This window comes from Garra rufa, chromosome 10 (assembly GCF_049309525.1).
Source record: "Garra rufa chromosome 10, GarRuf1.0, whole genome shotgun sequence".
NCBI lineage: Eukaryota > Metazoa > Chordata > Actinopteri > Cypriniformes > Cyprinidae > Garra > Garra rufa.
In genome coordinates this window covers 5,289,426-5,305,090 of record NC_133370.1, presented here as the reverse complement: position 1 = coordinate 5,305,090, position 15,665 = coordinate 5,289,426, and the positions used below count along the sequence as shown (strand labels likewise).

The following is a 15,665-nucleotide window of genomic DNA, read 5'->3' as shown; positions in this document are numbered from 1 at the left end:
ATACTATGGTCCACACACACACACACGCACGCACGCACGCACGCACACACACACACACACACACACACACACACACACACACACACACACACACACACACAATAATATAATATAATATAATATAAAAGTGAGGCAAACCAATTTAAATGTATCTGTATTCTATATCCCCATAAAAATATTATTTCCTTAAATAAATAAATAAATACTATGATAGATACTATGGTCTACTAACACACATACTGTATAATATAATATAATATAATATAATATAATATAATATAATATAATATAATATAATATAATATAATATAATATAATATAATATAATATAATATAATAAAAATAGGGCAAACGCATATTACCATAAAAACTAATTATTCCTGTACATTGTTACAACACTTGGTGTTCTAGGGGTATACGGGGTGGAACACTTAAATTTGTAAGACATTGGCAAGTTGAATTCCCAGCACTGATTGCAACCAAAGTGATGACAAACTAAATACTTTATCAGCAAAATGTGTTTATTTACATAAAGTACAAGAGTAGTGGTATCAAGTGAAATATTTACAAGTGAAAATAATTGTTTAAAGGCAGGCACTAATAGAAAGACTGGCTATGGGTGCGGCTGAAAATTAACCCAAAAACCCAGTCTACTTATTCACAACCCCCCCCCCCCCCCCTCCCATTAAAATAACTAATTATTTCAGTAAATAAATACTACGATAGATACCATGGTCTACTTACACACATACTGTAAAATATATAATATAATATAATATAATATAATATAATATAAAGCAAATTCAAATGTTATCTATATTTTATTAAAAAAAATTTAATTAAATGCCATAAAAAATTACGAATGTTCAGTCCATAAATAAATTGAGAATAACAACAAACAACAATATTATTAATAATATAATATAATATAATATAATAATAATGCAAATGCATATTACCATAAAAACAAATTATTTCCTTGCATAAATAACAAGAAAAGATACTTACACACACACACAATAATATAATATAATATAAAAGTAAGGCAAACACATTAAGATGTATCTATATTTTATATCACCATAAAAACAACAAATTATTTCAGTAAATAAATAAATACTATGATAGATACAATGGTCTACTTACACACATACTGTATAATATAATGTAATGTAATGTAATGTAATGTAATATAATAAAGATAATTCAAATGTTATCTATATTTTATTAAAAAAATAATTAAATTCCATAAAAATTACAAATGTTCAGTCCATAAATAATTTGAGAACAACAACAAACAACAATATTATTAATAATATAATATAATATAATATAATATAATAATAATGCAAATGCGTATTACCATAAAAACAAATTATTTCCTTGCATAAATAACCAGAAAAGATACTTACACACACACATAATAATATAATATAATATAAAAGTAAGGCAAACACATTAAGATGTATCTGTATTTTATATCACCATAAAAACAACAAATTATTTCAGTAAATAAATAAATACTATGATAGATACAATGGTCTACTTACACACATACTGTATAATATAATGTAATGTAATGTAATGTAATGTAATGTAATGTAATGTAATATAATAAAGATAATTCAAATGTTATCTATATTTTATTAAAAAAATAATTAAATTCCATAAAAATTACAAATGTTCAGTCCATAAATAATTTGAGAACAACAACAAACAACAATATTATTAATAATATAATATAATATAATATAATATAATAATAATGCAAATGCGTATTACCATAAAAACAAATTATTTCCTTGCATAAATAACCAGAAAAGATACTTACACACACACATAATAATATAATATAATATAAAAGTAAGGCAAACACATTAAGATGTATCTGTATTTTATATCACCATAAAAACAACAAATTATTTCAGTAAATAAATAAATACTATGATAGATACAATGGTCTACTTACACACATACTGTATAATATAATGTAATGTAATGTAATGTAATAAAATATAATATAATAAAAATAATGCAAATGCGTATTACCATAAAAACAAATTATTTCTGTACATAAATAACAAACAACACACACACACACACACACACACACACACACAATAATATGATATAATATAAAAGTAAGGCAAACACATTAAAATAGATCTGTATTCTATATCACCATAAAAAAAAAACGAAATATCTCAGTAAATAAATAAATACTATAATAGACACCATGGTCTACTTACACACATACTGCATAATTTAATATAATATAATATAATACAATATAATAATAATAAAAAATAAAGCAAACTAATTCAAATGTTATCTATATTTTATTTAAAAAAAAATTAAATTCCATAAAAATTACAAATGTTCAGTCCATAAATAAATTAAGAACAACAACAACAAACAACAATAATATTATTAATAATAATTATATTCTATTTATACACAAATAAATAAATGAATCGCAGATGAATGGTGCATTGCAGCATCCCACTCGGGCTCCCGTAGAAAAACACTGTGACGTGGATGAGCTCTTGAAGAAAATCGGGATAATCTACGTAACGGTCCATCATCATCCTCATCCTCCCTCCCGTGCAGCGGGTCGGTCTGTGTCCATTTGCGAAACCGAGAGCCATGGCCGCGCAGAAGATCAACGAGGCGCACGAGCACATCGGCAAAGCCGAGAAATGGTGAGATATGGAAAATATTCTCATATGCACACAGAACGAGCGGACAGATCTCATGCATTTCACACACAAACACCGAGTTACGATCGGCCTGCTGTCGCTGTCAGTCAGACTGTCACTAATACCGCTAGATAACCGGATGCGGTTTGTTTTAAACTCATTTCTCCGTGCAATCATGTCTAGATGATAGTGAGATGCTGAGTGATTCTAATACGCGTTCATTATAATATTACACAGCCAGACCGATTGCGTAATCGCGCGTGCACTAATAGAGGTTACCTTGGCGACAGCTGCAGTGGTCCTGATGTGGTCGTCGTTATGCGGGCTCTATTGAGTTGTGGGCCATTTCTGAAATGCAATGCATGTTCATCATGTTGGAGAGTACCGGGGCAAGTTGTCACATGCTGTGAAATTCAGATTTTCAGTCTAAAGTTCAATTATACACGTGTTTTTTTTTCTAGAGTGGCTTTGCATGTTGTTTTCAAACACCTAGTCTAATATTATGTGCAATTGTGCATTATTATTCTATATTTTTGTAATATACACTGCCATTCAAAAGATTGGGATCAGTAAGACTTGCAATGTTTTTTAAAGAAGTCACTTATGCTCATTAAGTCTGCATTTATTTGATCAAAAATACAGAAAAAAATCGCAAAATGTTAATACAATATAAAATAATGGTTTTTCTTTCAATATACTTTAATATATAATTTATTTCTCTGTTTTTTAAGCTGTTACTCCAGTCCTAAGTGTCACATGATCCTTCAGAAATCATTATATGCTGATTTATTATTAGAATTATCAATGTTCAGCTGTGCTACTAAATATATATTTTTTGGAACCTGTGATTCTTATTTCAGTGTTCTTTGATGAATAAAAAGTTAAAAAGAACAGCATTTATTCAAAATATAAACCTTTTCTAACAATGTAAATCTATGCTATCACTTTTAATTAATTTTACACATCCTTGGTAAATAAAAAATATTAATTTCTTTAAAAAATAGAAAGAATACAAATTTACTGACCACATACTTTTGAACAGTAGTGCATATTGTTAGAAAACATTTCTATTTTAAACACATGCTGTTCTTTTGAACCTTTTATTGATCAAATAATCGTGAGAAAATATATTAAGCAGCACAACTGTTTTCAACATTAATAATAAATATGAGTAGCCTATAAAATTATTGTGTTTTACTTTATGCAGCTTGAAGACCAGCATGACCAAGTGGAAACCTGATTATGATGGAGCCGCTTCAGAGATGGCAAAAGCAGGTGATGTAAACTGGCATCTTGCACTGATGATATTGACAGGAAATAGTGATTATATATAGGCTTGTGAAATATTATGACAATAACAATGTCCGTTGGTGTTTTATCAGCTGTGGCTTTCAAAAACGCAAAACAGTTTGAACTAGCAAAGGATGCGTACCTGAAGGAGGCTGAGTACCACACAGAAAACAAAGCGTATCCTTCTCCTGCATATCAGAATCTGGTTACTAGTCTAGGAGAGAAGTAGAAATCATAATTACACAGTTAATTCAACAAACAAGACAAGTTTAAAATCATACAATGATGCTACATTGTATGATTTATTGTAAAATTCTGGTAAATATTGGGTAAAATCTATTGGGAGAAAAGTTTGGGGTCAGTAAGTTTTTTTTTAAAGAATGAATACTTTTATTCAGCAAGGATGCATTAAATTGATTCAAAAAGTGATGAAGGCATTTATAGATTTCAAATAAATGCTGTTTTTGAACTTTCTATTCATCAAAAATCCTGAAAAATAAATGTATCATGGTTTCCATGAAATTATTTGGCAGCACAACATTGATAATAACCAGAAATGTTTCGTCAGCAGCAAATCAGCATATTAGAATGATTTCTGATGGATCATGTGACACTGAAGACTGAAGTAATGATGCTGAAAATTTAGCTTTGCATCGCAGAAAAAAATTACATTTGAAAACATTTTACCATAGAAAAACAGTTCTTTTAATCTGTAATATTATTTCACGATATTACAGTTTTTACTGTATTTTTGATCAATTAAATGCATCCTTGGTGAGAAAAAGAGACTTCTTTTTCAAACATAAAAAAATCCTACTGACAACAAACTTTTGAACAGTATAGTATTTGATTAACTTTTGGTTTTATTCTCTCATTCGGTACTTATATTTACTTAACTAAAATTTACAGACTCTTCCATGCAGCAAAGTAAGTGAGAATTCATATTTTAAATAACTATTAGGCTACTCATTGAAGATCCATATACTAAACTAATCTATAGTTTACCAATTTCTCTTAATAGTTAACAACATACTGTAGTTAATCGATCTATATTTTTTGAATTATACATCTATACATTGCCATCCATCATAAAACATGCTTTTTCTTCTTCTCAGAGCGTATGAACAGGCTGGCATGATGCTGAAGGTGAGTCGGTCATGAACTGATTGTTATGGATGCCCTGTATTTTTGAGACGTTTCTGAGTGACTCTTGTACACCTGCAGGACATGAAGAAAATGCCTGAAGCCATTCAGCTGATTGAGAAGGCCAGCATCATGTACGTAGAGAACGGGACATCCGGCACTGCTGGGATGGCCTTGGACAGAGCTGGGAAGTGAGTAAACCGAGCAAAACACCTCCTGAGAGGTTGTTTGTGTAATTTCTTATGCGTAAACTAACTATAATATGCATGCAAAGGTTGTGTTACCATTACTAGTGTTAACTAGTGACATCTGCTTCTTCAGACTCATCGAGCCGATTGATCTGGAGAAAGCAGTGGACTTGTACCAGAAGGCTGCATCTGTGTTTGAGGTGAGAAAATGCAAACATGATTAATAAATAATCCTTTGAATGATCAGAAATCATCCATTTGTCTTATCATCTGATTTTTGTGTTCAGAATGAAGATCGTCTCAGACAGGCCGCAGAGCTTCTGGGAAAAGCCTCCAGACTTCTGGTGAGACTGCGCAGGTGCGTCTTGAAGCATTAAACAGCCCATATTATGCTCATTTGTGACCCTGGACCACAAAACCAGTCATAAGGGTCATTTTTTAAAATTGAGATATACATCCCATGGCAGAATAAATTGTTTTCGATGTATGGTTTGTTAAGATATGACAATATTTGGCCGATATCTGCAATCTGAGCGTGCAGAAAAAATCTAAATATTGAGAAAAGTGCCTATGAAGTTTACCAAATGAAGTTCTTTGCAGTGCATATTACTAATAAAAATGAGGTTTTGATATATTTATGGTAGGAAATGTACATGATCTTTACTTAATATCCTAATGATTTCAAATGGCATAAAAGAAAAACCAATCATTTTGACCAATACAAAGTATTGTTGACTATTGCTACAAATATACCCATGCTACTTATGACTGGTTTTGTGGTCCAGGGTCACATTTATGAATATTTAACATAATTTAATGTTTAAAAACACAGCTGTTTTCACCCTCTGCCTCAAAAGCTCTGCTTAAGTTCCCGTTGCTTTAAAGCCCATCTTCTGAAAAGCTAAGTCTGCTCTGATTGGTCAGCCAAGTAAGTACCCCAGTCTGTAGGTCATCGGTCAGCTGCTTAGAATGTTTCAGAATTGTAACGTCCCTTACTATAATTGTGTTTCTAAAACTGTACAACTAATAGCTGAATTACTCACTACAAGAAATGTAAAATTAAAAAAAGCATATTGGGAGACAATTCAGTATTAATAGTCAATATCATGTAAAATAACAGCTTTACTCTGCAAAAATCAATGTGATGCATGAAAGGGCATACAATTTCGAAAAGACACCAGAGACATGTCCCATGTCCAGCGACTAATAAATTGTCCCTAGCAATTATTTTGATTAAATAATTCATTATGTGTATGTAACCATCGTTATAATTCCAGCTGCATCTGAAACAGGTCATACCATTGATATTATCTGAAAATTTAAATAGTAAATATGCTATAAAACTGTGCGCTTTCAAAGATGCAAATTTAATACATGGATTGAGTAAGAACATATAAGACAGCCAAAGTGTTTAAAACATGTTTCTGCCATTTGCTCTTTTTTACACTGACTATCACTCTATACAGACTAATACAAACAGATACATCAATAATTTCCCAAATATTTATTACAATATAATATATACTGATAAATTAAACACACTTCAATGGTAGCCTATGAGATGACTGGATGGTTTCAACTGGTTTTACATTGTACTGTCACCAACTGAACTGCAGTGGTCAAAGTATTTAAAAAATATATGAATTAAGCTACAAACTCGATGATAATGTCAAGTGCTCCCATTGATTCAAACTCGTGACTTCGATCATTCAGTTCAAGTGATTCACTAGCAAACCACAAATCATATCACAAATCATTTGGTTTAGCTCGGAACTTCGCAGCGAGTTGCGAATCATTTGATTCAGACCGGGACCTTGGATCGTGAATCATTTGATTTAGATCGGAACTTCAGAGCGAGTCTCGAATCATTTGATTCAGTTTGGGACTCGGAGTGCATATAGCGAATCATTTGGTTTAGCTCTGAACTTTGCAGCGAGTTGCGAATTATTTTGATTCAGTTTGGGACTCGAAGTGCATATAGCGAATCATTTGGTTTAGCTCTGAACTTTGCAGCGAGTTGCGAATCATTTTGATTCAGTTTGGGACTCGGAGTGCATATCACGAATCATTTGGTTTAGCTCAGAGCTTCGCAGCGAGTCTTGAATCATTTGATTCAGACCGGGACCTTGGATCGTGAATCATTTGATTTAGATCGGAACTTCAGAGCGAGTCTCGAATCATTTGATTCAGTTTGGGACTCGGAGTGCATATAGCACAATCATTTGTTTTAGCTCGGAACTTTGCAGCGCGTTGCGAATCATTTTGATTCAGTTTGGGACTCGGAGTGCATATCATAAATTATTTGGTTTAGCTTGGAACTTTGCAGCGAGTTGCGAATCATTTGATTCAGACCGGGACCTTGAATCGTGAATCATTTGATTTAGATCGGAACTTCGGAGCGAGTCTCAAATCATTTGATTCAGTGTGGGACTCGGGGTACGTCTAGTGAATCATTTAATTTAGATCGGAACTTCGGAGCGAGCTGTGAATCATTTGATTCAGTTTGGGACTCGGAGTGCATATAGCGAATCATTTGGTTTAGCTCTGAACTTTGCAGCGAGTTGTGAATCATTTTGATTCAGTTTGGGACTCGGAGTGCATATAGTGAATCATTTGGTTTAGCTCTGAACTTTGCAGCGAGTTGCGAATCATTTTGATTCAGTTTGGGACTCGGAGTGCATATCACAAATCATTTGGTTTAGCTCAGAGCTTCGCAGCGAGTCTTGAATCATTTGATTCAGACCGGGACCTTGGATCGTGAATCATTTGATTTAGATCGGAACTTCAGAGCGAGTCTCGAATCATTTGATTCTGTTTGGGACTCGGAGTGCATATAGCAAAATCATTTGGTTTAGCTCTGAACTTTGCAGCGAGTTGCGAATCATTTTGATTCAGTTTGGGACTCGGAGTGCATATCACAAATTATTTGGTTTAGCTCGGAACTTTGCAGCGAGTTGCAAATCATTTGATTTAGATCGGAACTTCGGAGTGAGTCTCGAATCATTTGATTCAGTTTGGGACTCGGGGTACGTCTTGTGAATCATTTAATTTAGATTAGAACTTCGGAGCGAGCTGTGAATCATTTGAATCAGTTTGGGACTCGGAGTGCATATAGTGAATCATTTGGTTTAGCTCTGAACTTTGCAGCGAGTTGCGAATCATTTTGATTCAGTTTGGGACTCAGAGTGCATATCACGAATCATTTGGTTTAGCTCGGAGCTTCGCAGCGAGTCTTGAATCATTTGATTCAGTCCGGGACCTTGGATCGTGAATCATTTGATTTAGATCGGAACTTCAGAGCGAGTCTTGAATCATTTGATTCAGTCCGGGACCTTGGATCGTGAATCATTTGATTTAGATCGGAACTTCAGAGCGAGTCTCGAGTCATTTGATTCAGTTTGGGACTCGGAGTGCATATAGCGAATCATTTGGTTTAGCTCGGAACTTTGCAGCGAGTTGCGAATCATTTTGATTCAGTTTGGGACTCGGAGTGCATATCACGAATCATTTGGTTTAGCTCGGAGCTTCGCAGCGAGTCTTGAATCATTTGATTCAGTCCGGGACCTTGGATCGTGAATCATTTGATTTAGATCGGAACTTCAGAGCGAGTCTCGAATCATTTTGATTCAGTTTGGGACTCGGAGTGCATATAGCGAAATCATTTGGTTTAGCTCGGAACTTTGCAGCGAGTCTTGAATCATTTGATTCAGTCCGGGACCTTGGATCGTGAATCATTTGATTTAGATCGGAACTTCAGAGCGAGTCTCGAGTCATTTGATTCAGTTTGGGACTCGGAGTGCATATAGCGAATCATTTGGTTTAGCTCGGAACTTTGCAGCGAGTTGCGAATCATTTGATTCAGCCCGGGACCTTGAATCGTGAATCATTTGATTTAGATCGGAACTTTGCAGCGAGTTGCGAATCATTTTGATTCAGTTTGGGACTCGGAGTGCATATCACAAATCAATTAAATTAGCTTCTGAGCGCGTTTGCAAATAAATTGATTCAGATCGTAAACTCCGGAGCGGGTTCATAAACCTTTTGATTCAGATCGCAACCTCGGAGCGGGCTAGCGAATAATTTGTAAATTGAATGATTCGCAATCCGTCCTTCGGTCCCAAATCTTCGCAAATCTTTTGACTCATTCCTTTTTTTTATTAAATAGCTTTTTCTCCACTTTAAAAGGACTAAAATGTCTAAATCAACTCTGAATAAAATTTTTTTTATTAATTAATTGTTATATTTTCCTATATTCTCTTTCGAGTAGTCAAACAATCCGAATAAACATCTTTAAAATGTAAAGAAAAGTCACTCAAAAATGAAATTGGATTAACAATAAAAAAATCTGACCATAATGTCTGTGTGGGTACAAAACTAGTGAATGAATCTTCCTCAGAAGAGTGACAAAAACAGCAACTCATTGCAATGTCTGACTTACTGTATATTATAATTACGTCCCTTTTGTGACATTGAGATGAACTTATAAGTTTGTGTCGTTCTTGTTGTGTTTTCTTGTCCTCAGGTTGGACGAGGCCGCTGTGTCCCTTCAGAAAGAGAAGAACATGTACAAGGAAATTGAGAACTACCCAACCTGCTTTAAGGTGCAAATACTGATAATCAACTGAATTTGACCTCATGTAGTTTTTGAAATAAACTATAACATACAATTTTGCATTCTAATGTTGCATTAGTTTTAACACATGTTTGATATTGCAGAAAACCATCGCTCAAGTCCTGGTTCATCTCCACAGAGGCGACTTTGTTGCTGCAGACAAGTGTGTCAGAGAAAGTTACAGGTACAAACGAGCAACATCCCTCAGATCAACGTTGTTATCTGTGATCCGTGTGAAATACTGTATTGTTCAGTCTCCCAGGGTTCAGTGGGAGCGAGGACTGTGTTTCAATGGAGACGTTACTAGCGGGATATGATGAGCAGGACGAGGATCAGGTGTCACACGTGTGCAACTCACCTTTACTGAAGTACATGGACAACGACGTGAGTGTCAATACTGTGGAGAAATCAAACAAAAGCATTGTTACCCTCAATAAAGGAGACATGTAGCTCAGTATTTGTAAAATAAAATTTGATTAAACTGTATATAAATATATATTTAATTATATTGAATATTTGCTACTTAAAATAAAATTATAAATGAAAAATAACAATAATTCTAGTATAATTAATATTCTTTATGAAAGAAGTCTCTAATGTGTAAAAACAGTTACAATTTAAAACAACACTTTTCTATTTTAAATGAATTAAATGAAATTTATTCCTGTGATGGCAAATCTGAATCAAAAGTTCAAAAGAAGCATTTATTCAAAACACTATAAATATTTTTCTTTTAATTTTGATCAATGTAATGCATAATTGCTGATTACAAATATTAATAAATTTTTTAATAATATTTAAAAAATTCATTTCTAAAATGTCAAAAAGTCTTACTGACCCCAAACCTTTGAATAATATTGTGCATTAGTAGAAATGTTCTGTAAAATTTTCCAAGACCACTTATTATTAAAATTGACTTTTACAAAAATATTTGAGCTATTATTAACTGTTATTTCAGTATCACTAATATATATATTTATACTTTTTAAGTTTATTTTAATTAATATATCATTTTAATTTTAGTAATTTTGTTGTGTATTTGTATTATTTCTATTTTATTAGTTTTTTCTTTAATTGAATACTTTCAACTTAAAATAAAAATGCTTTTGCAACTAGCTGAAATAAAATAAGTTTAAGATGTTTATTTTAATTTTGATATTTTCTGTTTTCATTTTAATTTTAGTAATTTTGTTGTGTATTTGTATTATTTTTTTAAATGTGTAGTTTTTATCTTTTTAATTTTTTTGGTAGTTTTAACCTTTATTTCTATTTTATTAGTTTTTTTTCTTTAATTGAATACTTTCAACTTAAAATAAAAATGCTTTTGCAACTAGCTGAAATAAAATAAGTTTAAGATGTTTATTTAAATTTTGATATTTTCTGTTTTCATTTTAATTTTAGTAATTCTGTTGCGTATTTTTGTTTTTTAATCTTTTTTAACTTATATTGTAGTTTTAACCTTTATTTCTTTTTTATTAGTTTTTTTAATAGTTAATTTAGTACTTTAACTTAAAACAAAACTGCCTTTGCAACTAGCTGAAATAAAATAAGTTTAAGATGTTTATTTTAATTTTGATATTTTCTGTTTTCATTTTAATTTTAGTAATTTTGTTGTGTATTTGAATATTTTTTTTAAAATGTGTAGTTTTTATTTTTTGTAATTTTTTTTGGTAGTTTTAACCTTTATTTCTATTTTATTAGTTTTTTCTTTAATTGAATACTTTCAACTTAAAATAAAAATGCTTTTGCAACTAGCTGAAATAAAATAAGTTTAAGATGTTTATTTAAATTTTGATATTTTCTGTTTTCATTTTAATTTTAGTAATTCTGTTGTGTATTTTTGTTTTTTAATCTTTTTTAACTTATATTGTAGTTTTAACCTTTATTTCTTTTTTATTAGTTTTTTTAATAGTTAATTTAGTACTTTAACTTAAAACAAAACTGTCTTTGCAACTAGCTGAAATAAGTTTAAGTTTTACTTAAAGTTTTCCTTGGTGGAAACATAACCTATGTACTAGGCATTTAATATATTTCCAAAAATCCAATAATCAGCCTGTCTGAAATATCATTCAGTGACATTATAAATACCTGTTTTTTTTTTTATCTGTATTTATCCAGTATGCCAAGCTGGCGATCTCTCTGAAGGTGCCGGGTGGAGGCGGCGGGAAGAAGAAGAAAGCTCCTGTTGCTCCTCAAGGGGGCAGCGCAGGCCCACCACCGGTCGAGGAAGAAGACGATTACGAGGGAGGTTTGTGTTAACTGAGGGAACGGCCGACTCCTTCATCCATGTGTGTGCGTGAATGAGCATATCAGTGTTTCCTCCCTTTGTGTAAAGTGGAGTCATTCCTGAGGAATTCTGTTCCTGTCTGTCTCGCCTGTAGGAGCGTCTAGATTTCTGTGCGTTTACACATCAGACACACAGAAAAAACTGGACACCATTTTAACTTATTTAATACTGAAGAGGTACATATCTTTGCCATTAGCTGCACCAAATGCAATAGAGTGCTGCAGTGATGACGTATTTTTGCAAAAACACTATAGGATTTTTCAACTGGCTTGGGATTATTGTGGAAAATAAGCTCTGTGAGCAATAAATGTTTATGATTCTTATACATTTTATTCATCATGATAATCTGATAAGCCTTGATAAGCCTAAATACAACCAGCAGAAGTAAAAAAATCTAAGCGTTGGCTATAAACAAACTACATTATAGTCACTGTAAAAAAAAAGTTGATTCAACTTAAAAAAGTATGTTTTCATGCTGCCTTAAAAGTTTAGTCAACATGAAATGTTAAGTTGTACTACATAAAATTTTTTTGTATATTTGAGTTGAGTAAACTTAATATTTTAAGGCAGCAAGAATGCTTTTTTCAGTTGAAAACAACTTTTTGAAAACATTTTTGCTGAAAGTTTGAGTTTGCGATTATAAACACAACTAGGCTGTTAAAGCGACTAGTGAGTAGACAAGTTAATGTGTTTGGGACAGGGTTGTTACAGTTAACTAAAACTAAAATCATAAAAGAATAGAATTAAAGTAAAAAAAAGTAGAAAGTATTCATTTTATTTCTGCTAGTTGTCAAAGCAAAATTTTTCATTTAGTTTAACTTGATGGACTAAAAAAAAGACAACTAAAACTGAAATAAAAAATATTGAAAATAATAGACGTTTAAAAACTAATAAAAAGGACAAAAAACAACACAATTATTAATAACGAAAATTTAATAAAAAATAAGAACATGTAAAATATGAAATATTTACAAAAACTGTAATATCTCTGTAATACACTCTTAAAAATAAAGGTTTTTATTGGCATCAATAGTTCTATGGAGAACCCTGAACATCCATGGAACCTTTTAAATGCAGAAAAAGTTCTTTATAGAAGAAAAGGTTCTTTAGATTTTTTTTAAAATGTTCTTCAAAATGGTTCTTTTAGGAACTGTTCACCAAAAGCTTTATTGGTGAACCAATTTTTTTTATTTTTTATGGCATCACTGCAAAAACACCCTTTTGGAACCTTTATTTTTAAGAGTGTAGTCCCACGTAGACAAAATTTTCAAGAAAAATATGTTTCAAAAAATGACAACTATTATACCAGGTTACTGGAAAAGTTACTTTTGAAAGTAATGCATTACAATATTGTGTTACTCCATAATAAAGTAACTGTTACTTTGTTACTTTTTATGGAAAGTAATACATTGTTACTTTTTTGTTACATTTTGTCTCCTGAGCTGGGCTTGATTAATTATTTTAGTAACAAAAACCCTAAAAGTTATATTTTTGGTAATTAATAATTTACAAAATCACAACAACATTACTAATAATTTTTACCAGTTTTTGGGAAAAGTTACTTTTGAAAGTAATGCATTACAATATTGTGTTACTCCATAAAAAAGTAACTGTTACTTTGTTACTTTTTATGGAAAGTAATACATTGTTACTTTTTTTGTTACTTTTTGTCTCCTGAGCTGGGCTTGATTAATTATTTTAGTAGCAAAACCCCCAAAAGTTATATTTTTGGTAACTAATAATTTACAAAATCACAACAACATTACTAATAATTTATACCAGTTTTTGGAAAAGTTACTTTTAAAAGTAATGCATTACAATATTGTGTTACTCCATGAAAAAGTAACTGTTACTTTGTTACTTTTTATGGAAAGTAATACATTGTTACTTTTGTCATCTAAGCTGGGCTTGATTAATTATTTTAGTAGCAAAACCCCCAAAAGTTATATTTTTGGTAACTAATAATTTACAAAATCACAACAACATTACTAATAATTTATACCAGTTTTTGGAAAAGTTACTTTTGAAAGTAATGCATTACAATATTGTGTTACTCCATGAAAAAGTAACTGTTACTTTGTTACTTTTTATGGAAAGTAATACATTGTTACTTTTTTGTTACTTTTTGTCTCCTGAGCTGGGCTTGATTAATTATTTTAGTAACAAAACCCCCAAAAGTTATATTTTTGGTAACTAATAATTTACAAAATCACAACAACATTACTAATAATTTATACCAGTTTTTGGAAAAGTTACTTTTAAAAGTAATGCATTACAATATTGTGTTACTCCATGAAAAAGTAACTGTTACTTTGTTACTTTTTATGGAAAGTAATACATTGTTACTTTTGTCATCTAAGCTGGGCTTGATTAATTATTTTAGTAACAAAAACCCCAAAAGTTATATTTTTGGTAACTAATAAACTACAAAACACAGCAAAATTACTAATAATTTATGCCAGTTACTAATTACTAATAATTCATATGAGTTTTGGGAAAAGTTACTTTTAAAAGTAATGCGTTACAGTATTGTATTACTCCATAAAAAGTAACTGTTACTTTTAATAGAAAGTAATAAATTACTTTACTTTTGTGTTAATTTTTGTCATCTGAGCTGAGCTTGCTTAATTATTTTACCAACAAAACCCCCAAAAGTTATATTTTTGGTAATTAATAAATTACAAAAACACAACAAAATTACTAATCATTTATGCCAGTTACTAAATACTAATAGTTCAGTCAATAAAAGCTACTCAGATATTGTCTTGTAAATTTAAAACTAATGTGTTACTTTTCTAGTTACTTGAAAAAAGTAATCTGATTACATTACTTGTATGCAATGCGTTACCCCAACACTGGTTACTATTAATTAAATGATGTAGAATAAAATGTGAAAATATCTTGTGTTAACCCACAAACCTCATTTCAGGCATTTAAATAATAAAAATGTACAGAAACTCTCATTTTCAGGTTTTGCGCTACAAAAATCCACCATCCTTTCAGCACTCTATTGACTGCAGTGTTTTCATTCAAGTTCAACACTCGTCTTCCATTGGTCAAACACACAGATAGTTCCGCCCCAAACCTCACACCATTGGCCGAGCCTGTATATTATAAGCACTGGAAGTTTTTGATGTGTGTGTGATCATATTGTTGCAGAAATTACGTTTGTAAATGTTTTAATTTAATAAAAAAAAGTGTAGTTGTGTACAGAATCTGTTCATTATTTTTATTTGTGAACAGTCCGTGATGTCAAAGTGATGTTAAATCAGTTATCAAATTTGTAAAATACTATATTATTATTATTATGTACAGTAATTTATTGTAAGTGTTGTTGAAATGTAAATGTCGCAGTGGAGTGAGGCGTCATTGTGCGTTTCCAAATATACAACCTGACAGTCATAAAGATGAAAAAATTAATTAATAAAATCTCAATCTATACACTG

At 31.2% G+C, this 15,665-nt stretch overlaps 1 protein-coding gene across 1 annotated transcript; it reads left to right on the top strand.

Annotated features, from left to right (window-relative positions):
* The first annotated feature begins 2,563 nt into the window (after positions 1–2,563).
* On the top strand, positions 2,564–15,665 carry napgb (N-ethylmaleimide-sensitive factor attachment protein, gamma b). Its single transcript, XM_073849820.1, has 12 exons — positions 2,564–2,702; positions 3,907–3,974; positions 4,082–4,166; positions 4,899–4,916; positions 5,105–5,135; positions 5,214–5,323; positions 5,454–5,520; positions 5,608–5,678; positions 9,843–9,921; positions 10,037–10,116; positions 10,187–10,316; positions 12,051–15,665. The coding sequence occupies exons 1-12, from the start codon at positions 2,647–2,649 to the stop codon at positions 12,189–12,191; spliced, it is 936 nt and encodes a 311-aa protein (XP_073705921.1). The 5' UTR covers positions 2,564–2,646; the 3' UTR covers positions 12,192–15,665.

What these genes read in the sequence shown, in the direction of transcription:
- napgb (XM_073849820.1), top strand. Translation starts at nt 2,647, where the DNA reads ATGGCCGCGCAGAAGATCAACGAGGCGCACGAGCACATCGGCAAAGCC. An exon ending in AGGCTGCATCTGTGTTTGAG is followed by an intron (nt 5,521 to 5,607) that starts GTGAGAAAATGC and finishes TTTTGTGTTCAG; the next exon opens with AATGAAGATCGTCTCAGACA. An exon ending in CTTCTGGTGAGACTGCGCAG is followed by an intron (nt 5,679 to 9,842) that starts GTGCGTCTTGAA and finishes TCTTGTCCTCAG; the next exon opens with GTTGGACGAGGCCGCTGTGT.